At 41.6% G+C, this 24,005-nt stretch overlaps 1 protein-coding gene across 4 annotated transcripts in view; it reads left to right on the top strand.

Annotated features, from left to right (window-relative positions):
* The first annotated feature begins 4,698 nt into the window (after positions 1–4,698).
* Positions 4,699–24,005, top strand: part of lnx1 (ligand of numb-protein X 1) — a 31,342-nt gene continuing 12,035 nt past the window's right edge. Inside the window, exons 1-2 of one of the 4 annotated variants that reach the window (XM_067513677.1) lie at positions 4,699–4,983; positions 8,793–9,307. In XM_067513677.1, coding sequence (XP_067369778.1) covers positions 8,853–9,307 — 455 coding nt within the window. In that variant the 5' untranslated portion in view covers positions 4,699–4,983; positions 8,793–8,852. Of the gene's footprint in view, positions 4,984–8,792; positions 9,308–13,598; positions 14,284–24,005 lie in introns of those variants that run through there. The other 3 variants (XM_067513678.1, XM_067513679.1, XM_067513681.1) reach the window with 3 other exon arrangements.

Genomic DNA, 24,005 nt, shown 5'->3' with positions numbered 1-24,005 from the left:
GAGCATTTCCCAACTAATTAGGTTAATTGGCAACAAGTCAGTAACATGACTGGGTATGAAAGGAGCAAAAAAAAAAGGTAGCAGAGCCTCTAGAATGGAAAGATGAACAGAGGTTCACCAGTCTGAGACAAAATTTTCCTCAACATAAAATTGCGAAGACTTTCTAAATCCCATCTCAGCAAATAATATCATCAAAAGATTCAGAGAATCAGGAGGAATGGTGTGGGCAGCTTACACATTTGGAAAGGCGCCATCAGACAAGAAGGATTCCTCATCTAAAACTCTAGCAACTGGTCTCCTCACTTCCCAGATGTTTAGAGACAGTTGTTAAAAAAAGAGGGGATTCTACACAATGGTAAATATCACCCTGTTCCTACTTTTTTGTGATGTGTTGTTGTCATCAAATTCATAATGAGCTACTACTTTCCATGAAATGGTAAAATCTCAGTTTCAACATCTGATATGTTGTTTAGTGAATAAAATATGAGTTGATGAGATTTGCAGATCATTTTATTCTGTTTTTATTTACATTTTACACATTGCCCCAACTGTTTTTGAATTGGGTTTGGACATAATTCAGTTGCTTTTTGCTTTTGTATAAAATCCTAAGCTTTTTAACATTTAATTGCATATTTTCTCTGTTATTTTTCTTACTATAATTCTTTTAATCAGCCTTTTCTGTTAATCTACCCAATAGCCAAGCACAATAATATGCTGTTACAAAGGCAACTTCTGAGAGACAGTGTTGGCAGAGGTTGCTGGTAGCCACTTACACCAGGATAACAGGATTGTCCCACTGTCAAGCATCTGTGGCCCTGCTCTAGTTTTCTTTGACACACACTTGGGATCACACAAAGAAAAAACACACACACACACACATGCAGACTTTTATATGGAGTCACAAATCAAATGTTATTAACCCAGAGGCAGAAACATTGAATAAAAAGGAAAATATTAACATATCAGCAGTGATGCCTGTATTAGATTGATGGTTAAGGTGTGTGTTAGGGCCTTTATGTGTCTGTGCACGTCAGGTGTTTCAACGCTATGGTGTAGTTTTGGCAGCAAAGAGATTAAGTGCATTCATCTTCATTTGCTGGCAGCATTAGCTGTTACCTACTAGAGCAGCAATGCTCTGCTTCCCCCTGAGACTCAGACCACCAATCTGACACTAAAACTGAGCCAAAAACACCACTCCCTCCTTATCTCTCTCTACCCTGCTTTCCCTCTCTCTCTCTCCCTCTCTCTCTCTCACTTTCTTTGCCCTCTTTCATTTGTCTTATCATTGCATCTGATTCTGTATTCTGCTCTGTGCCTGTCCCCTATGTCCCACATGTACAAATGTCTGTCTTTTGTTACAATCTGGCTTGGTGTCACTGTGACATTTGGCAAATTGCATAACAAATAACAATATCCATCCCTTGCACTTTGAATGATGATATTCAGACCAGGGATTTCTCCTTATAGAGCTTTTGTCAGATCTACTCACGAATAATGCATGCATGTATTGCCCCACACAGTTATACAAAGCACTTTCCCCATGTCAAACTTTTTGACTCTAAAGTAACGACTTATTGAATACATCATCATTCCCCCATATTATTTTGTCAGAACAGGGAAAATGAAAATCGACTGTCCTATTTCATCACTATGTCTATTTGTGCAAATGAGACTAGCAGTGATAAAAGAGAAGTGCATCACTTAGATGAAAATGCTCCAAAACTCATTCTTTTTGATATCTTGTCTAATGCCTGATGCTATTCTCAAGTGTGTTAGAGGAGGCTGGGCTTTGTGTAGGTGGCAGTGGGCCAGTGGTGTCGGAGTAGAGACTAATGGATGAGCTCCTGTCTGTTGTGTGGCATTTTATATATGTGTGTGAATGTGAGGCGCATACATTTGTATGTGCAGCTCTGGGAATGATGGAAAGCCACATTCGATTACTGTTGTGAGTGAAAGGCGAGGAAAACAATATGAGACAGGAGCACTTGTGTATTTCAGATGCCACATTGAATTAGGTAGCTGCAGATTTAACTGAAGAAACTGAATGTTCTTGACTCAGAAAATGTATTCATGGACAAAAAACAAAACAAAAAACAAAACACCTAAGGTGAAACAGCACCACTTTTCCTGAGACCGAATAAAATGCAAAGGTGGTGATACAATAGAAAGCAAAAAAGAAAAACGTGGGATCCGTGGTCAAACCACCAGAGAGATTGCAAAGGGGATTGCAGGAAAGAGGAATGTTTCTTTTTTCAGCCACGTTCGGTATGAATGTGCGTCATTTGCCTGCAGCACAGATATGGTGAAGTGTACAGAGTCTGTCATTCAGCTTGTTGAATAATCACACAGACTGTGACACAGGGACCAAGTCTAAAAGCATTTCCTTTGTTTTCCTACTGTACTATTCAAGTTTTTTTTTTTATGAATCTAAAAATATCCACATTTTGTCACATAGATTTTTCACATAGTTTTTTCTCATTTGTCAAACTTTCCTAAAGATTTGCAGAAGCAGGACATGATCTGGGAAAGAAGCAAGTTCAATTTAGCTTGAAAACTATCCAGAGGCCTTTGAGTCAGAAGCAAAACACATAAAAAAGCAGTAGACTAGTTGGCCATTTACAGTCAGTTAGTAAGAAGACTTATTGTAGAGACCCACGGAAAGCAACCATCAGACCAGAGAGAAGGACCATCATATTAATCATATTAATATATATTGCTGAGGGTTGGTGTACTCTGGAGGGTTGTCCTTTTGGAAATGGCAAAAGAGAAAACACTTTGCATTTGATAAATCTAGAGTTTATACCAGATTGATTTTCACATGCTCACAGCACCTAAACACACGAATCTCTATAAATTCACACTTGCACCCACAGGCTGCATGTGTTCAATGAGCACATTAGAAGGACAAGAGGGAGGCCATCTCCGTGGTGATAGTGAAACCGGCTCGGTTGCCTCTATTTGATGACCTTCCTTCTGCTGTTTCCTTTTTTTAATATTCATGCTACAAAGAGCATTTGCATTGATACCATGAAATACGGATGCTGCGTCAAAAGAAGCGAAACGACTGACCATTCAATGCCACATGAGAATAGACGGATAAAGAAACTTATGAAGGGTATTTTAGAAAGCGACTTGAAAAGAAAATATTTCCTTTCTTTTTTTCCATCAGGCTGTTTTTTTACACTCTCATCTGTCATCTGAATTCAAATCATTTGAATTCTTGGGGACTTAGAGGAAAGTATCAGAGGAATGTGAAGCAAATCTATGCTGAGAAAAGATTGAGGCAGCCAGAAAGTGTGTTTGCTATATGTGTGTATGGGAGAAAGAAAAATAAGAGAAGGGAGAGAAAGTGTCCCAAAGAGACGAGAGCAGATTGGTTTCACCTGCACCACAGTGTTTACATATACTCCAGCAGCAGGGAGCTGAGGACTCAGCAGAAACGAAACAGGATACAGGTTCAACTACAAGAGTACTTCAAGGAGAACTTAAGAGTTCACACAATTAAAAATCTCTAAAGGACAGTAGCAAGTACACTAAAATTTAGCTAAAGTAGCATCTCCTGGGCATTTTACAGTATACACACGGTGTCATATTGTGTTTATCATGGAAGTGTGGATGAGGCAGACTGTGCATTTAACAGATGCTTTTTATCCAAAGCGACTTACATATAAGTGCCAGGGGGACAATTTGGGGGTTCAGTGTCTTGCCCAGGGACAACTTTGCCAGGAAGTCCAGGAGTCACTGGCCCTGTGGATCATGGACAACTTCTGTACCAACTGAGCTACAGCCTCCCATCCATAAAAGACTTTTGATACAGGATTTTCCTACTAACTATTGGGCCACTTCTCTAATCCTCCTGTGTCCATGGCAACATTTGAATGACTTATATTCTATGGAAGACAACCCTGATGGAAGAGCATGTGTATATTCTGGATTCTGCCCATAAATAATGATTGCTTACAGTGGGCACAAACTCTTTGATAATGGTTGCTATATACAATATTTGGTAACTAATGATTCATCTCTGCTTGCATCATAGAGTGACTCATGAACTGTCACATGTGTCTGCAGTTGTGTTTGTCTGCAGTACCTGTGGTTCGGGAAAGGCCAAGGGGAAAACCACATCTAAAAATGAGGATAACAATTGTTTTGTACCAAGCCGGAGTCATATGCACAGCTTTATGAAAGCAGCTGTTGTCAAAGAGAAGCAAAACCACAAGAAAAAAAACAAGGCACCACACAAGCAACAAGTATTACCGTGTGTATTGCACACAGGCTTCAAATACCTGCTGTACATGGTAGTATTATGTAAAGCCTGATACATGTCATTTACTCAGATTATGGGCTTCCTGTTTAAAGACAGAGCACAGTGCTTCTGTTTACTGAAAGGATCTGAAGGGAATCAGTCATGTAGAAAAATTTAATGTTTTGTGGGTTATTGGATTTTTATGGTTTTAGTATCCTGTCACAACTTTTAGCTTTAAGTACCTGTGCCCTTTTTCAAAGACATTTCTATATTTAATTAAAAGTGTTTTGGTTTATTGTGGTGCTGGCAAACTTCTTGACTTCTTTTCACATGCCCATTCTTTCTTTTGTTGTTCAAACCACTTTATAGAAACTTCTCCTAAACTCCAAGAGCAGGTTTGTGCAGTTCTCCTATTTACCTTTTCCCTGGCTCCTCCCCTGAACTCTGTCACTTCCTCATCACCTTTGCCAGATAGAGGTGAGCTGGTTCTAAGCTTTCCTGCTTTGGGCTGGAGAATTCCCCAAACACCGGCACCCAGATAGCATTTCTCCACTCGAAGGCCGGCAGCCAATCGGGAGGCTTCAGGACTCGGACAAAGTCCTCTTTGCTGAGACATTTAACTCTCCTTTGGTGCCCCTTCGCCTGCTCCCCGAGTGGTTTATTGTTACACCCTCTGCAAGGTTTTACCTGTCCAGGTGAACTGCACTGCTGAAAGTGAACGTCGCTCATAATGTCATGTAAGTACACTATGCCAGTTGCCAGTTAGTTTTTTTAAAATCAGAAGTGTGGTAGTTATTTATTTAAAAGGTTCAGTAGTTAAACCATTGTTGCAGTTCCTGTTTGTAGTTCGTGTGTTTGCACGGAATTCATTTGCATTGAATCCCAGAGTGAGTGTGTGTTCCCCTTCACTTTAAGTGTGTGTGAGCGATCAAGGTAAAATGTAGTTATGTTCTATGCATAAATTGTCTGTTACCTGTCGTGTTTTGGTACAGTCTGTACTAATCCAGTGAGCCATTCTGATATTAGAGACACTTCACAGAGCTTCACATCTGCCTGCAGCTGTCCTCTCAGACTGAGGTGTCAGGACTGGCTCAGATATACCTTAGAGATTGCTGTGAACTCAGAAAGGGGCCGGCATATGTAAAAATCCACACACAGAATGCCATGTTCAGAGGTTGTTGAGAGGGCAGAAGTAGTAGTAGTACTGTTACTTGGCCTCACATATGTTCAATTTAATTAGAGCAAGATGTCCTACATTTCAAGTTCTGTTATCTTTTGTAATATTATGTGTCTCCAGGTCCTAATGAGTATCATTGACAGTCTGTATTGTGTGACACATGACTGTAGGAATTAGCTAAATAGAGACATTTTATGCATTCATTTGTCCTGTCCCATAGAAAGACTGTTTAATGTTTGTTTTTCCACTGTTTTTTAACCATGGAGGAAAAAAATGTCTTACTGGAATTTATAGTGTTTGAGAGACATGTCTGAACACACCAGACTATGTTGGAATCTGTGTGTGTTAAATTTGACAAACACAAGTTGCGCCCACGACTCCAGCCTTCTTCATGTGAATTTGTGCTCACAGTCCTTGTGATGAACTGAACAGTGAGGGGCCTGTGATTGTGTGTGAGCCTTTACATTTGTTTAGGATCCTGACAAAGTGAGACCCACACCTGCAACAACTACAATGAGGAGGTGACATAAATTAGCAGTATTACAAGCACATAAATAAACTCTGCAATGATTAACAAAGTAGATATGCAAAAGAAGGCTGGGTTACATTTTACTTAGCTTTTTATGCTCAAATACTTTCACTCCATTTTTATCTGATTTGGCTGCCTGAGCCTTGTGCTCTGAGGGTGTGTTTGTTTGATTAATGCAGATATGATTAGATTTTTCCAGCTAAATATGAGGAGTGGATATGTCCATAGCAATGTGCTAACAGTTACCACAGGCACAGTTACCTTGTCACTAGGTCGTTTTTTTTAACTCTCAGTTTAAAGGAACTGACTTGGCTTCATTTAATCATTTTAAAGTCACCTCTGCTCACAGGAGAGTAACCTGAGAGAGTAACCATCTGTTTACATACAATAATGTGCATCAAGTAGGTACATTGTGTTATGTTTTTTACAATAACAATAACTTCTTGCTGTCAAAAGTTGAAAAGAAGTTTGTTTCTTGAACTGAGGCTTGACATGGCTTTGGTTCAAAGGTTTTTCACTTTGCTTTTTGTTTCTTTTTGTGTTCAACAACTAAAACAGAAATGTGGGTAGTGTGACCGTGACAAACGTTAAAGCATGTGACACAGTAGCCAAATTTCGTGTTTGGCTGCAGGTTGGACTGTAGCTGTAGTTTTTAAGGCGACACAGTGATTCAGCATGTAGATGAGGTTCAACCAAGCAGCTCTCTGTCTGTAAAGTGAAGAGCAGTAGTCCAACAGGAATGTTGTACCAGTGTCTTGTCACTTCAGAGATAAGTAATGAGTCAGAGAGAATTGCTCCTCAGGCCCGGGTGTGTTCCCTGGATGTGCCTGTCTGCACCACTGGGTGTGTAGGTGCTTGTGGGTCCTAGTGCATGTCTCTGCATGCAGATACATGTGTTTGTATGCAGAAACGTATTGTTCTTGATAATTATGGATATAAAGTCCCAGTCAAGCTGTCATTAGGTGTCATCCATTTTGTTTCAGACTAAACATGAACACATTCTCTGTCCTTTATCACTTTTTTGTTAGCGCGAAGAGATATTTTAACATCAAAGTTTCCCAGGAGAGGGAAAGAACACTCTTAAAGACGATCACATTATCCTGTTAAGATCAGGAGCTGGAGAGAATATCAAACCACCTTCATTTTTCATTGTCTTTAACTTTGAATCCCTTTTTTTTCCATTTTCGGCTGGCGGATATTTACTTTCTCTCTCTCCCTTTCCCCCTCTTTACACATCTTTTCCTACATTGCGATGAAAGTGCTCTGCTCCGTCGATCAGGCCAGACACAGCAGGTGCCACAGTATGTGATTAATCAGCCATGTTACAGCAAACTCTCAGTGGAAAGGTTCATCTTTGTTAAGACTGCCTCTTCTTATTAGCTCTTCCCCTCCCAGACCGTCCACAGATACACAACTTTAATGGTTTTCACAAGTCACTGAAGAAACTCATTTTGGCAACTATGTGGTTAGTCCTCAGATTGACCTACACTCGTGGATGCATGGGGCCACATTTGTATGAATTAGCATATTGGGATGCACTTCAAGGTTAGGTATGATTTTATTTAAAATATGGGTCTGTGTCCAATCAAAATAGAACTAGCTCTTGAATTACACATGTGTTTTGTTGATTCCAAACACAAATTTTGTTGTTTATTGTTGTTGGTGGTTGTATATAAATATATTTTTTCTAACAAGATCTAGTGTCTCACTGAGCTGCCAAGACCCGACAATGGGTCCAGAAACATAGCTAGTGGAGCGCCAACAAGATGGCTGTTGCCAAGGTGACGTGTGTCTGACTGAGTCCATCTGTTCGTGTCCATGTGCTAGAGGAGTGTGCCTGTTTTGGATCTGACGTGTACACTGGCACACTCACAATGCCAAGCACAAAATAAACCTGTGTAAAAAAAAATAAAAAATAAAAAAAACTTGGCATGTTTGAAATCATGTCACGTCCCTTGGTTGGATTAACCGTGTGTTTGTTATGCTGTACAGTGAGTGTCTACTACAGACTTATCTGTGTCTGTCTGTCGCTGCACTGCCTGCTCAGATGAGCAGTATTGATGTTGGGGGTTCAATATCACGTCTCTGTGCCAGAGGTGAAAATCCAAAAAACTGAGAGAAAAATAACGTTTGGAGGGGCTGCTGCACACAACCCGTGCTGGTGTTTTTCATGTGGGAAAGAAAAAGAGAGAAAATCCCAGCATCTGAATATTTTCACACGAGGTTACTTTACATGATAGCGATGTTAGTATCAATTTCCTCCCTGTGGGAAAGCAGCTTTAAAGTAGGAAGTATGCCTGAAGTAAAAGTTTGTTTAGATTAATGCTACCTTATACTTTTACTTCAATGCGTTTCAGAGGAAACAAGTGCACTTTTTAAATGCTTTAAAATGCTAAACCTAGTCTGTGGACCTGAACACATATGGTGTATTTGGAGTTGTTTCAGATATGTACCAGTTTTTAGCACTTGCTCAAAAGACAAATTCAGGTGTGAACAGTTATATACGTTAAACAATATACTAACATTGAAAGTGTCCAATATTTCCCATAGAAGCAAACACAAAAGGAAGATCCTAAGAATTTAAAGTTGTCAGTTTCTTCCTCATTTCTTACTTGATCATCATCAATTTACAAACTGTGTGTCAATTTGTTAAACCAGTCTCACTTCCCACTGAGTTAATGATGTATTAAAAAATTTGAGAATGTTATGATAGTGATGGAAAATATTTTACCTCAGGACCCTTACTTAAAATTTTGATGCTGTACTTTACTACATTGTGCTGATATTACTTCATATATTTTTGTTATATCATTTGCACTTTATTTTGTTTTCTGACATAGTTCCATACAGATGCTGCTTCAAATGATTTCCTCACTGGAACCAACAAGACAACCTTCAACATGAGTATCCAGGAGGACACCATAGAGCCTGACGGGGCTGTGGCAATGGCAGAAGCATCAGCACCACCCCTTTCCCCATCAGACTATGCCCTGTTGCCTCCGCCTTCTGACCTCTGTAAGTCATGTGGCCACAGTCACCAAGTGGAGGAGAATCACGAGTACCTCTACAAAGATGAGGTGGATGACGACCTCATCTGTCACATCTGCCTGCAGCCGCTCATCAGGCCTCTGGACACGCCCTGCGGACATACCTACTGTCAGGAGTGTCTCACCAGCTTCCTGTTGGAGAGCGACTTCTGCCCCGTGTGCCGTGCACCCCTCATGCTGCAGAGCTGCAGGAAGCCCAGCCTGCTGGTGCACAAGCTGCTGGACAAGCTGACTGTAGCTTGCCCCTTCACTGACCATTGTACTGAAATACTGGCCCGTGGCGAAATGGAGGACCACATCAAGAGCAGGTAGGATGATAGAAGTTTATCCGTGGAAGCATTTGTGGGCCCTTAACTGTGTATTTTCCAATTTCCGTGTTAGATATTTCCAGATATTTTAAGTGCTCCTATTAAATAAGTAAGCAAAAACTTGGGTTCTGTTTTTATTTCTCCTATTTACAGAATTGGTAAAACTTCAATAACCTGGAGTAAACACACTCTAAGTTTCCCGCCCTCCACTGCCTGCTGTCATTAACCCACAGCTCCAGTCCCAAAGGGCAGACTTCTGCCTCCAAACTTTCATCTAAACTAGGCCCAGTGCTTCTGTTTATATATCATTAAAAGGCAGTACTTTGGTCTCTCTCAGTCTGGGTCTGTTTCTATTAATGCTCATTAACACTCCCCGAGCCCACAGGCCGCTGGGATAATTAGTGGATCTTGCCACACATCACAACCAGGCAGCAGAGTGTTTCCTATTCATTTGCATTTAATAAAAACTCAAGTTGGATAAAACTCTTTCAACTAGAAAGAGCTGTATCCTGCCAATCAACCCCCCCCCCCCCCCCCCTCCTGAAAGTTTCACACCAATTTCTTCTGGTACTTTTCCTGTTACACCATCCTATGTACTTCTCTCTTTTTCTTTGCACTGCTCTATACAGTAGTTCCTAAGTCTTTCCCTTCATGTAGTGTGAATGTAATAATGAGGTGTGGAGCTCTGAGGCTGCCTCCCTCAAGGTTTCAGCTCCCATAGTTAGAAGGTGTTATCTGTGAAGGCGAGAGGTCACATCCAGAAAGACTAATCTAGCCACTGTGTGCGAGGATGTGAAAAGGTTTCATTGCTGAAACACCTATTTCAACATTTCTTTTCTGTTCACTTATTTGATCACAGCCCACTGATTTTTGGATACCATTTATACAGTGGAGAAAAATATTGCTTATTTTCAGTTGAGTTCATTGAGTAGTTATCATCATTGGTCGTGTGTTCAGTTTTATTAATGTACAAAAATGGTCACCAACAACGAACACTAGTTAGGAACCGTGGACACTCTCTATTATATAAGGACAAAGTCTATAGAAAAAGGAGGTTGGAGTGGCTGACTGTGTCGATTACAGTACTGCTTATTTACAGGATTGCTTCCTATTTCACACCAAAAGTAAATATTGGCTTCTTGTTGCCATAGCCACCAAGTAACTAAAGGGCTGTTATTGTGCCAATGATTCAAAATCTCTTGTAATAACCCAACCAACTATAATCTTTCATTTTTGTGCTTAAACTTTGTCTTACTGCATGTACCTATACTCACAAAATGGTAATGTTTTGGAATCGTTTTGGAAGGCACTGATAAATTATGTTGTTCTGCTCATAGGAGTCCATTGAAAAGAAATGGTTGGTTGTTGTTCTGGAGGACAGCCACACATAATGTATTTTATTGCTTAATTTGGGTGAATTATTGAGTGACTCTGAAGGCCACTTAAATAGCTTTGAATTTTCATACATCAAAGGTTAGGATGATGTCTTCTGTCACCAAATGGATGTTGTGAATAACGATTCTCTCCTCAATTATTTAGGATTCTCCTGAATTTTGTTTTACTGTCTAATATCACGTTATGTTTGTAGGACAGTATGTTAAAAACAATAGAATAGAGTGTGAGCTGGGCATTTTAGGTGCATACAAAAAAGAATCTCTCTAAGTATTCATATATAAAAACACTACTTATCTGCAGAGTATTTTTGAGATGACAGATGACAGCACAGTACACTGTTTTTGCCCATAACCCAGAATCTGGCAGTGGGTCAGGAGCTGTAATGACTGAAACAGCCATACCATCTGGTCAGAGCTGATTTCATACTCAACCAATCATTAATGACCTTTTTTGGCCTTTGAATAGAGAAATTGTGATTCTAGACACATCCACAACAATTGAGAACAAATTTGATCAGTGGTATTTCATGTTGGCTTTGTGTCTTTGTCCTCTGAAGGCTTGCACAGCAGTCAGTCAGAAAGGATCTCCCCTCCCACTCAAGTTTTTACGTGTAGCTACATGTGCAGGTGCTACCAACAATAGTACAACAGGTCATTGTCTGTTTCTCTAAAACTTTTGTAGTAGTCAAGTTAGTTAACTTATGTTTTATCTGTATGTTTTTCTAATGATCTGCTCTGAGCTATTTTCTGCTTCTTTCTGCTATTAGCTTTGGATAAAAGACGGGGATCTTAAAGCCAAAGCCCTTATGGCAGGTGGTTAAGCTGACCTGTTTTTCAAGCTTCACCTTGGATGGACTGCAGGGCAACTTTGATTTGTTGCCTTTGCTGAGTGATAGATGTAGCCTGTTTTCTGGGAAATAAATGATGTGGGAACAGTCATTGCATTATATTTCAGAGGAGTAGCAAGATGACCCCATGAAGTGAACCTGAACATAAGTTGAAGGACAAGTCTTGCTGTTTGCAGCCGCACAATAATCAGGTTGAACTAAACTTGGGCCTACAGCTTGGTGAACATAAAATGAAAACAAACTTCCTGTCAGCTAATATTTCTTTCACCTGGCAAACTAAATCTGAAACTAAAACTAAAACAACTGCCTCCAGGTTTTGTTTCTCTGCCTTTGCACAATAATTTTGGTCATTTTCTAAATTAATCATATTGTTCACAAGCACCATACAGATGCTAATATCAATTGACTGGCTGGTGAGTTTTTAATAGTATTTTGATAATATTGAACAACCTGGGAGGTCTATGGGTATGGCCGTGCTGTTCAAGGCTACGACTTCAGATTGCCCTCAGCAAAACAGGCATTATGTGAGCTGGTATATATGATGTACCACTGCCTCCTATACTAAGTTCTATTTGTAATGCCAAAATCTAACCCAAAACTAAGACATGCTTTATATTTGAAAAAAATATGTATATACTTTGATTTTACATCAATATGAAAAATTGTCTGCCGCAAGTAGGAACAGAAAAGCAATATTGGCAGAAGAATATGTGTGTATGTTGTGATGTTGTTTCTATGTGTGCAAGTTAATGTATTAGTGTATGAAATGAGTCCTGTGGGGCAGACTGATTTCTGTTCACAAACTGCATCCTGTCACAATCCAATTACATTTCCATTTCCTACGTGCCCTGTGGTCTTGTTGCTGTGCGTATTGTTCAAATACCTCAGGAAAACTTGCCCCAATATGCGCACGTGCATGCGCTACCACACGGACGCGCACACACACCGACACATTCAGTCTGTAACCACAGTACCTCCATCCATGAGAAACTCACTCAGACAGGGTATTTACACCAGTTAAGCGTCTTCCTTCAGGGTAGCAGACAGCTTAGCGCTATGAAAATTGGATAATAGTGAAGGAAAACAAGAAGAGGGAATCGAGAACAGGAAAAGAAGAAGGCAAGTGCAATAGCAGAGATAAGGGTCAGGGAAAGAGGAATGTTGCTGAGACAAACTTGTTATTTTGGTATAGAGAAAATGGACTAAAATAAATAATACGGGAAAAGGAAGGTGAGGTTTGACAGGACGGAATGAAAATACATTAAAGGTGATTCAGTGTTACATATTCAGTTTTTATCCATCCATCACCTCTCCCTCCCACCTAGTGTTTGCTACATTGAAAAACAGAAAAGCAAGGGACAACAAAGACAGATGAAAGAGACAGAAAAGGATAAAAGAAATCATGTAAACACCACCTCATTGCAATTAGCAGAATCTGTGTTCAGAGTCAAGTCGATGCCAGTCGCTCCCAGCAACACCTAACTGTCAATGCACACCTCTCCCTCAGCCAGCCGGGGTTTAACCTTTGTGTATTCTAAAACTGAATGGATGTGCGAATGATTGAAGGAATGAATGAAATGTGCATTTGGACAGCGGTTCAGTGAAGACTTTATCCTTTTTTCCCCCCTTCATCCTTATCTCTTTGTGCCACTCAGAATAAGAGACTATTGATTGCTGGTGTGTTTTGGTCATGCACTGTCTTTTTTTTTTTTTACACTCATAGGCAGTTTCTTTTGAGCGATCAGACCAATCTGCTGCACAGGGAGCAATCCATCGTTAGAGTGAAGGGGTGAGGGTTTGGCGGCAACATATGCTCTTCATTGACCTCATCTTTGCCTGCATGGGCCAACATTTGTGCAGGCAGGGGAAGGTGAATGGAGAGGCTCCACATGTGTGTGAATATGTCTGAGTGTGTGCATGTGTGTGCACATGTGAGAACGACCAAGCCAATCAGAGCAACACCAGGTACCTTCCCCCCTCTTCTGTCTTTGTTTGGTCTGCTCCATCTCCCCCCTCAGTGGTTTCTGCTGCAGTATAAGTCACAGCCTGCGCTGTTCTCTCTGACATACACACGCGCACACACACACCGAGGCAGTCAGACATGCACACACACGCATACAAGCGCAAATCCTCTTACAACTCACCAGTGCCCAGAGCAGATTAAGGGGCTGCACATCTCAAATTGTATTCCAAATGTGCCACCTTTGCATGGGTCTCCCTTCTCTTCTTCTTGCACTTTCTTCTCTTCCTCCTGTGCCACAACGGAACTCTGCATCTGCTTCTGCTGCTTCTTCCTCCACTTCGTCTTCAACCTCTGGCAACTAGCCCGTTGCCTCTGCAGCTGAGATGACCAGGCAGCCAGCCTGAGGCAGAGGAAGAAACTCACACAGGCAGAGGTAGAGAGAGGTGGCAAACAAAAGGAAAGAAGGAAACTGAAAAGGCAGAGAGTGAAAGATTGATTCTGATCTGAAAGTGCCTGTGGAGAAAACAAGGCAGGTGAGGAGTGGGGTCAGCACGGCCAGGTTCGGAGAATTGGAGGCGGGGGGAGGAGGAGGGGAAGTGGGGGTAGTAGAAGAAGAGAGAGCTTGAGGGCAGAGGGTAGAAAAAAGGGGGAAAAGACAGAAAATAGCTAAGTGTTTACCATGAAGGCTCTGTTGCTCCTGGTCCTGCCCTGGCTCAGTCCAGCCAACTACACAGACAATTTGGGCAACCTGCACATCCTCTATTCTGAGCTGTGAGTACAACACTCAGCCCACCTGCATCCTTTTCACCAGCATCACCCCATCTCTCCTCTCCATCAACAGTCTGTGCCACTTTCGTTGTGTTATTGCTCATATCTTTCACTTTCATCCCGCATTTGTTTGTGTCATCACACACTACATTCATGCGTATTTATGTGAAACTTCGCAATGTTAAAATTTTGATCTGCTTCGATAGTGTGACAATGATCATAGAATGTCTTCCTGAGGCTGTGGTTAGTTGTTGCTGTGGCACTGAGATGCAGCAGTGCCAGTAGGTAGGGCTTTGTGCTGTCCAGGACAGTTGGGATGCTATAGAGCAGCACTGCAGCATGGTATCTCTCTCTCACTCACTCTGTTCGGCAGCATGTCTGAGTCTGTCTGTTTTGGAAATGTCAACATGCATTTACTTACGGTTTTAGCTTAGAAACTGTGTGTGTGTGTGTGTGTGTGTGTGTGTGTGTGTGTGTGTGTGTGTGTGTCTCGCAAAGCATATGGCCAGCTGTAACTACAGCGTGTTTTGTGGAAAAGAGTTTCACCTCAGCATTAAAAATTCATATGTTGCTATTCTTGAATGACATCTGTTCAGCGTATAGAGTACAATCTCTATTACACTTGTTATCTCAAGAATATTAGATATAAACAAAATCACCATCAGCACCAATTGGATCTTTTATTTATTATTTCTTCCATAGCAACATTAAATCAGCACTAACACAGATGGACAGCAGGGTGGTTAGTAAATTTCAACACCATGGAAACCATCCTCTCATCTGTGGATCCACATTCAGGCTGCAGCTAATGATTCATTCGTTTTTGACTGATTTACTGACTATTTTTGACAGTGTTATGAATACTTCTATCTAAAAATGTTGGAAGTAGACCATAACAAATCAAAGACACATCTTTCTAACCAGTTTACAAACGACATAAAATGGAGAAAGGGATCAGATTTTTATTCTATTTTCTGCTTGCAATTTGACTGAAATAAATTATGTATTACCACATTTGTTAACAACCTTTTGAATAATTGATGAATCATTTCAGCAGAAACTGATAAAAACAGCAGATAAATTATTATTTTTTGACCACACTATGCATCCAACTATTTGTGTTCTTTGTCCTCTTCTTCTGAGTTGTGTTGTGCATTGGCCCTGAGACTCTCTGTGTGGGAGTTAATGTTGACTATATCCAGGAGCTTCATGTGGTGCCTAGGCTCTTTGATCCCCGAGTTGGTCTAGCGCTCCTCTCTCCAGCCTGAGGGAAATGTCCTATTATACTGTATGAAGACGTGGAACAATAGAGCGCCACACAAATCCCCTCATTTCATTGTGTCCTCTCTCCACTAAGTGGGGCTTTGGTTCCTGCAGACACCAAGAGCCCATAACAGACAGGAATGGATGCCAAAGAGGAGAGTGGGGAAAAGGGGAAAGAGAGGAGACGTCGGGAAATAGAAGAAGTTACAAGACGAGACCAAGCTGAGATAATCTCAACTGTTTATACACCGATCAGCCACAACATTAAAACCACCATATGCAGCAAGCTGTGATGCACTTTGTATTCTGACACCTGTTGATTATGGTCAGCATTCGATTTTTCCCATGTTGGGACCTGACCACCACTTCAAAACCCCACAGCTGTAGTAATTTTGTAGCTGATCGGTGTACGCCTGACAATGAGTCCGGGAAATGGCTCCAGGGTCAATATGAAGTAGGTGAGCAGTATAGCAGAGGGCAGAGGGTAGAGGGGAGATGAGAAGAGAACAGGACGGTATAAGGTCACTTCCTGTGCCTGCCATTTTTCTGGTCATGCAATTGGGTGCCATGGTGATGGTACCCAGTACACATAATATGGTTGATGGGTCATTTCATGGAACATAATCAAATCAGATTTTTCTCTGACACTCATGAAGTCCACTGAGTGTCAACTAAAGGCCTTCGGAGAAAGTAGGAGTGTGTTTCAATGCTTGTGACAGTGAGGTTTTTGCTGATTATGTCAGGACAGAGAAAGAAACCAGGAGCAGACAAATGCGGACGTGGTGTTTTTCTGCCTGGGTGGAGAGCAATGGCAAACCATTTGTCTTTATCCAAACTGTTGACAGGAGCAGCCTCCAGCTCCCCCTGTGTGTGACCATCATCTCTGTCTGCTGCTATTCCTCCTGCTCTGTCACGCCTCTCATCTTTCTCCCTCAGCTCTTTCCTGTCTAATGCCTTTCAATTCATGTGATTACTACAGAGTCTATATTGAATGGGCAAATTGAGGGTGGCTGCACTTTGTCTTACTCACGCATAGACGGGCATACACAGGCTTGTGTACAGACTTTACTGGATAGTCACAGGGTGGAGCTGGAACCAACAATGCAGGGGACCAGTAAATGTGCTTAACGTGGTAACTGCCATTTTAGTCTGTCAGCAGCAGCTAATACAAACAAGCCCGCACACGCACACACACATAGGAGAGCATGAGGATTATGATTTTTTGCTTCTTACTTCCACATACTGTATATGCATCATTAGACCTCGCTCATTCCCTCCCACAGCCCACATGGCCTCCCCTGATAACCACAGTGAAGTGGTGTACAGCAATAAAGATTAATCTATGTTCATTTCTTGGTCTGTACCGAGATGAATTAGACACTCTGATCAGCTTAGCTTCCATTCTTTCAGCTTTTACCTTGATCAACAGGAGCTGTGCGCACTCGTAGTGCTCCGGAAGTCTTCAGCATGGACGCATCCTAACAGGATTAGCCACCCGCCTGCCATGCACTCACTGGATCCGAACAATTACAGCCATTTGTTTATGCCGGGTCCATCTCAAGTCAAAGGCAGCGCACCACGTCGTGCCCTCTTTGGCCTCATAGCTGCTCCGAGTGTGGTGCAGGCTTCACTAATTAGACTTTTGTTTGGATTAAATATTAATCCCTGTTCTGTAGAGAGACAGCTCTCACTGTCCCATTGTATCAAATAGGCCAGAAATGCAGAGACGCCTGGGAGAAGAGAGAGAGAGGAGAGATGGAAATCAGGCTAACAGCCCACCCTATGCTCCTGAACGACTTACACAGCTCTTTAAAAGAGATAAGAATTAATCAATTTAATTATTTCTTTGCTGAGGATTTACACTACAAAGCATTCAGCGGATCTTTCATGGGAAAATTTATATTCGTGGGTGCACAAAGTCTACAAGCAACGAGCGTGTTAAATAGAGTGCACTGCAGACACATTCAAACATGAAAGGAAACGTGGGTCAAGGACACAGTGGCATTGATCACAAATAAGATAATGCATAATTCTCACATGACACATTACACCCAACATAAAACAAATATGCACACAAAAACACAAATTTGCTCATGTATAATTAAAGTGTACACAATGCACATGTTAATACAGTCAAAAAAGAACAGATGTATTATGCATGCATTGGTTTATTCATGAAGGGAAATGAGTAGCAGGTCAAAGTGTTTACTGTACTTGAGCAGAGCCTTCCTCTCAGATGTGTCTCCGTTCAAGCAGAAATACAGCAGAGCAGCAAAGTGAACAGGTGATAGAGTCAGCAAGCAGAGAAGCTTAGAAGTTATGTTTTATAATAAATGCTTTTGTGCCAAACATAAATACATTGTTCGTTTCTGCAATGCAGTGCACCTTTACATCTGTGCTGAATCATTTACATCAAGTGCCCTATTTTTGTAGCCATATCAGTGAAGATGGGTGTATTGTGGAAATATATGTGTGCGTGTGTGTGTGTTTGCCACCAGCTAGCTCAAAGTCTGGCTGCTGTCTAGAGTCTTCGAGGCTTGACTTGTTTAACATGGAATATTTTCAACAGTCTCCTGTATGCAGCAGGCTAATCTGTAGGAGGGGTTGCATATGAGCGGCCTGCAGAGCGTGGAGCAGCCAGGGTATAGCTGACAGCAGAGAGGAGAGCAGTGTGGAGTTAATCTCTCACGTGAACAGCCCCCCACCGAGTGCCAGAGCTTTGGCTTGGCCAGTGCTGGCTGTGTTTCAAGCAGTTGTACCATGGCACGTGGAGGTAGAGAAACCAGGACACTGCCAAGGGCGAGTGTGGTGTACAGTGAGAAATATAGGCTAAAAGGTGCCGAGTAATGTGGGACAGCAGCCTAGTGGGGATTCTCTATGATCATGTAGTGTAGTGTGGAGAGAATTACAGTAAGAGTTGTCTGCAGTTTAGTGAGAGAAATGAACACATAGTATTTCACTGCAGGGCTGGAAGGCAGCCACTGGTGAGGTGGACAAAATATATGTAAGGTACATTAGTGAGCTCAGCCAGAGACCAGAGAATAAATCAGTTCTAGTACTTCCTGTGCTCTTTCTCTCTGTTTAAAAACGGAGTGAGAGATTGCCCTCTTAGTTGACACCAGACACTGACACAATAAATGCTGCATAAATGTCTCTTGATCATGGGGTCAGGGCTCAACTGATGATCGGATCGATTGGCTGAAAACCCATGAGTCAGCGTTTGGGCTGCTTCTAACAGACTGGCTTTATTGACACTGTGCCGCTGGAAGTCCTCGTCTCTGCGCTCATAAAAACACGGATGCGTTTTAAGCGTGCCAAACCTGCCGATCCACTGCTCCCCTTCACAGGAGCACAATGGAGTTGCAACACAAAGACAGGATTTATGTGCTGTGTGGGCTGCTGCGCACATTCACTTGGATTTTGTATGCATTCATCTTCAAAGGCTGTAAGAAGTCACACCCAACTAAACCTCACCTCCTACTTCAATTTAGCAGATCTGTCTTTGGAAACAAGCTCAGCCAAACAAATTTCCTCCCACGGCAGAGACTGTCCCCTCTAGCTGTGGTCTTATCCCCTCCTCATGCAGCAGATGGGATTACCCCTCGGACCAGGCGGATCCAATCAACACACCAGCACATCCTCTGATTAACACTCCTCTAGTTAATCATTAACTGGATTACTGTGCCTGTCTTTATGTCACTCTCTCCTCTCTCGACATGAACAGTTTACATGCTGTACTGTGTATACTGTACAGTTATGTATATTCCTATTTTTCCCTAATCAAGGTTTTTTATAAATTACTCACTGCACAAACAGTCATGTTTAGCCACTTAACTTTTTCCAAATTTTGTTATGTTACAGCCTTATTCCAAAGGTTTGTTTGAAATCTTTGCAAGTTTATTAAAAAAAAAAAAAAATTGCATGTACATAGTTATTCATGGCCTTTGCCTTGACACTCAAAATTGAGGTGTGGTGTCCACCTGTGGGAAATTCTGTTGATTTGGAAAAGCATACACCTGTCTGTATAAGGTCCCACAGTTAACAGTGCATTTCAGAGAAGTCCAAGGAACTGTTTGTACAGCTCTGAGACAGGATTGTATTGAGACACAGATCTGGGTCCAAATGACACAGTGGCTTCCATCATCCGTAAATGGAAGAAGTTTAAAACCACAAGGGCCTTAGTCAGGGAGGGGACCAAGAAGTCAGTTGCCACTCTGAAAGAGCTCCAGCATTTCTCTGTGGGGAGAGAACAACCATCTCTGCAGCACTTCACCAATATGGCCTGTATGGTAGTGTGGCCAGATGGAAACCACTCCTCAGTAAAAGGCACGTGACAGCCCACCTGAAGGACTCTGAGACTATGAGAAACAAAATTCTCTGGTCTGATGAAACAAAGATTGAACTGTTTAGCCTGAATTCCAAGCGTCCAGTCTGGAGGAAACCAGGCACCTCTCACCCCTACAGTAAAGCATGGTAGTGGCAGCATCATGCTGTGGGCATGTTTTTCAGCGGCAGGAACTGGGAGACTAGTCAGGATTGAGGGAAAGATGAATGCAGCAATGTACAGACACGTCCTTGATGAAAACCTGTTCCAGAGCACTTTGGACTTCAGACTGGGATGACAGTTCATCTTTCAACATGTCTTTTTTCCTTTCATAGATTTGAAAAGATTTCACACAAACTTCTGTCACGTTGTCATTATGGGGTATTGTTTGTAGAAGTTTGAGGAAAATAATGAATTTAATCCATTTGGCAATAATGCTGTAACATAACATAAAAGTTAAGTAAATACTTTCTGGATGCTTGTTTTTTTGTGTGTGCTACAGGCGATTAGCCAGAGGACCTGCTTTTTCTGCTTTGTGTTGGCCAAAAGCTGTTACACTGAGACACTTTTCAGTCTGGACTTTTACACCTGAATAACTTGAATTAGGTTATAATTAAACCCAGAATCCATTAAAAATTAGCTCTTTTTAAAGGTTATTTTTTGACATTCTTTGTATTTCTAAAGTAATGTGAAATCTGGTTAAGACTCTGATTAAAATTACTTTTCTTCCACCCATAGGTTAATTTAGATTTTTACATCAAATTATTATTTTTTTTACTTTTTCCACAGGGTAATGCATTAACACTGTCTCATTTTAGCTCATAATGTGGCAGAGATGAGGATGCTTCTGTGCTCAGGGTAATAGAGGGACTGAAACTGAGACTGAATGTTGCACCGACTGTGTCTGTGCATTCCCATATTCATTAGTGTTCCAAGAATAAACTCTTCATACTCACACTGCCACTTTTAAGCTTTTCTCACATTTTTAGTCACACGAGGAAACCTTCCATACTGTACATCACATGTGCAGAGACACACACACATGGTTGTTGTAATCCACACATTCTTCAGCGAGAAAAACCTGCAGGCTACCTCCGAGCTAAATTTTCTTTGGGGTTTCAGGTGTTGTCGGTACATTTCCAGGAGCATCAGAAAGTTGGCTCCTGAAGTCAGAATTTGAGGTTCTGACTCAAGCGCCACTTTCAGGTTAATAAGGATGCAGGAAAGAGAGAGCTTAGCTGTTGTCACTCTAAATGTGGGTCAAACACAGGTCAGCAGGCTGTACACCACAGATGACTTTGTGCATAAACAATGCTTGGGATTCCAAACACTTTGCATGATGGCAGTATGTTGCACGCCACAGTTTCTCTATATGACTGCCTGACCTGAAATTGCAACCTCGGCTGAGGTAATTTGAGCTGTGTGTGGAGTCTGGCCCAACACGATTGTCCCTGGCAGTCAAAGGAGCGGAGAGAGTATTTGGGTTACAAATAATCCACTCACCCCTAAAGAGGATTGGAGAATCCCACAGGCTTTGATGACTGGTGAGCTGGTGTTTATATCACATCACAACAACAAGGCTGTTTAGGTCACAGGCAGGGCACATCAGCACAACCACCATATCACCGAAAGCATCATGGGTAATTGTTGCTGCTCTGGAGAGAGTGGAGGAGAAACATGAGGAGGAGAGGAGGGGAGTGAAGAGGATGTTTTGGTGTCTTCGCTTCTTATCTCGCCACAGATCCGGTGGTTTAGAGAGATGATGTGATAACTGAGGCTGTGCTGACCGAGACAAGGATACTCCAGTGCTAATGAGCGCCCTCTAAGCTCAGTGATGATCCCTTGAAAAAGAAAGCTTTGTGGTAAATGAACACTCATGCAAAAGCAATCAACCCTTCAACATTAGACACAAGAGAATGTTTATTTATGAGCGAAACAAAAGAAAGAGAAAAATATGGCGAGAAAGTGAACATATGTGGGTGTCTCTGCGAGCACTTCACCTCAGTGTGCAGAATTAATTGGCTCGCTTACCTTGGCTCCAAAGCTCTAGGACCACCTTGGCGAAGAAGTAAAGGGGCTTCTGTCATGCATCCCTGCCTGTAACCTCAGACAGTACAGACCGTGGCCTTAACATTAAAACTCAGACACTAAAAGTCTAAGGAGATGAGATATAGCTACGGTTTTAAGGTAACTCTTATTCCCTGGAGGAGGGAGATTTTAATTAACAGGAGGCAAAGCCTTTTAATAGATCAATCACACACTCAACAATGGATGTTTGCTGCTGTCTCCAAGGCTTTGTTGTGATGGCCTCAGTGTTTGTGTATCTTATCAAGAATGTGTGCTATGTCTGTTCCAAAAATATTATTATTATTTTTTTATAACTGTTCTAAGCTCCAGAGTCACAGGACACATTATAGAAATGAAACCCTTCAGATCTTCCACAGTTAGACTCTGTGCATATGTGTGCATTCATTATTACTTGGGTAGACATTTTTTGAAGGCTTTGGGTGGTCTGTAGATTTCTGTAACTGAATGAACCTTTTTTCAGCAGTGTTTGCCCATCTCAACTGACTGACTGACTGTGGTTTTCAATTTTCCACTACCCAGTGAAAACGGGGTATGTTGTTTTCAATTCCATATAGTTAGTGCAGGCCAAGTCGCATACATGAGCCTTTCAAAATGGTGTGTGTGTGTGTGTGTGTGTCTGTGTGAATAAAAAGGATGCAAATGTTTTTACTGTCAGAAACTACAGCATAATTAGTGCGGCAACACAAAGCTTTGGAAAGGATTGAATTTATATATAGAGGAAGATATTCACACTTGCTGGGAGGATTTTAATTTACCAAGAAAACTAGAATGATCACAGCAGCTCTAAGCTGAGTAATGGTAAAAAATGTTAAGAGATGTTTTTCGGATGAAAAAATTGTTAATACATATATATGTACAAGTTCCATCAGGGTGAAGCACATAACAATGCACAGCTGGCTGATGTGTTCATGCAAACACTTTTTATGCTTTTTTCTTTTTAGTGAGAAGAAAGTTGCTTTTCTCTTTTTCGGCTTATGTCGTAAGCTTGGGGTCACCACAGCAGAACGTGTGGTCCACACATTGATTTGGCCCGGGTTTGTACCTCTGATGCCCTTTCTTACGCAACCCTCCCCATTCTTTTCTAGGCTTGGGACTGGCATTCAGATGTGGGGTAGGGTGGTTTGGAGGTTCCTTACTTTGCCCACTTCTCCAGGGGAATTCCGTCCCTGAGCCACAGACCTTATGATCGATAGGCGGGCAGTCTGCTGTCCCAGTGGCCAGCGCTGTTTAATTCTGTAGAATTGCTGTGAGTTGTTCTGATGATGACTTAATTATTGAAATGTTGACTTTCTTCCATTTTTGTCATAATTCCTACTTTTGGCATTTTACATTTTTGGGTCAGTATACAGGCAAGTGTTCCTATTTATGTGGGAAACACTAAAATTGTGTAACAGCTGATAACCCTTTTTGACAACCCACTAACTAGACAACAACACTTGAATTGGATTGTTCAAAGTAACAGTACCACCTGAAATATTCACTGGAATAATTTAAGCAAATAATAATTTGTCTTTATGCTGTTTTGTAAGGACAACAACAAGGTGAAGTGCATATAAATGAAACAACCTGAACCTAACTGTGAGACAGAACTCTCCACCACTACCACTTTCAGTGCCAAGATATGTTGACACATGTTAGCCCACCATCTTAATAAGACATCTGTTTGTTTACTGGACTTATTCTTTTGGAGCCACATGAAGGCACTGATGTTTATACCAGCAGAGTTTTCCAGCGGCACTCAGCTTTCATTCTTCTAATTGATAGTGAGTGACATGAGAAAAGCTTCTGCCCCCTTAAGACTGCGGCACTGCCCTCTCCCCGGCTGCTGATTGAAATATTGCTCTATTCAACCACTTCACTCAGTTAAGTGCTATGTTGCTGCGTGGACATGCTTGATAGCGTTCAATTTACTAACCGAATGAAGACGAATAACTCACAGGGGCACAGTGCCTACACACAGGTACACAGTTGCACACACATGCAAAGTCACATGCACTTTATTGCAGTGGTATGTCACCAAGCTCAGAGTGAGATCAATAGTTACTTCAGC

The sequence above is a fragment of the Channa argus genome, chromosome 8, assembly GCF_033026475.1.
Source record: "Channa argus isolate prfri chromosome 8, Channa argus male v1.0, whole genome shotgun sequence".
NCBI classification, from domain to species: domain Eukaryota; kingdom Metazoa; phylum Chordata; class Actinopteri; order Anabantiformes; family Channidae; genus Channa; species Channa argus.
The sequence above is the reverse complement of the archived record's forward strand: the minus strand, read 5'-3'. Positions and strand labels throughout refer to the sequence as shown.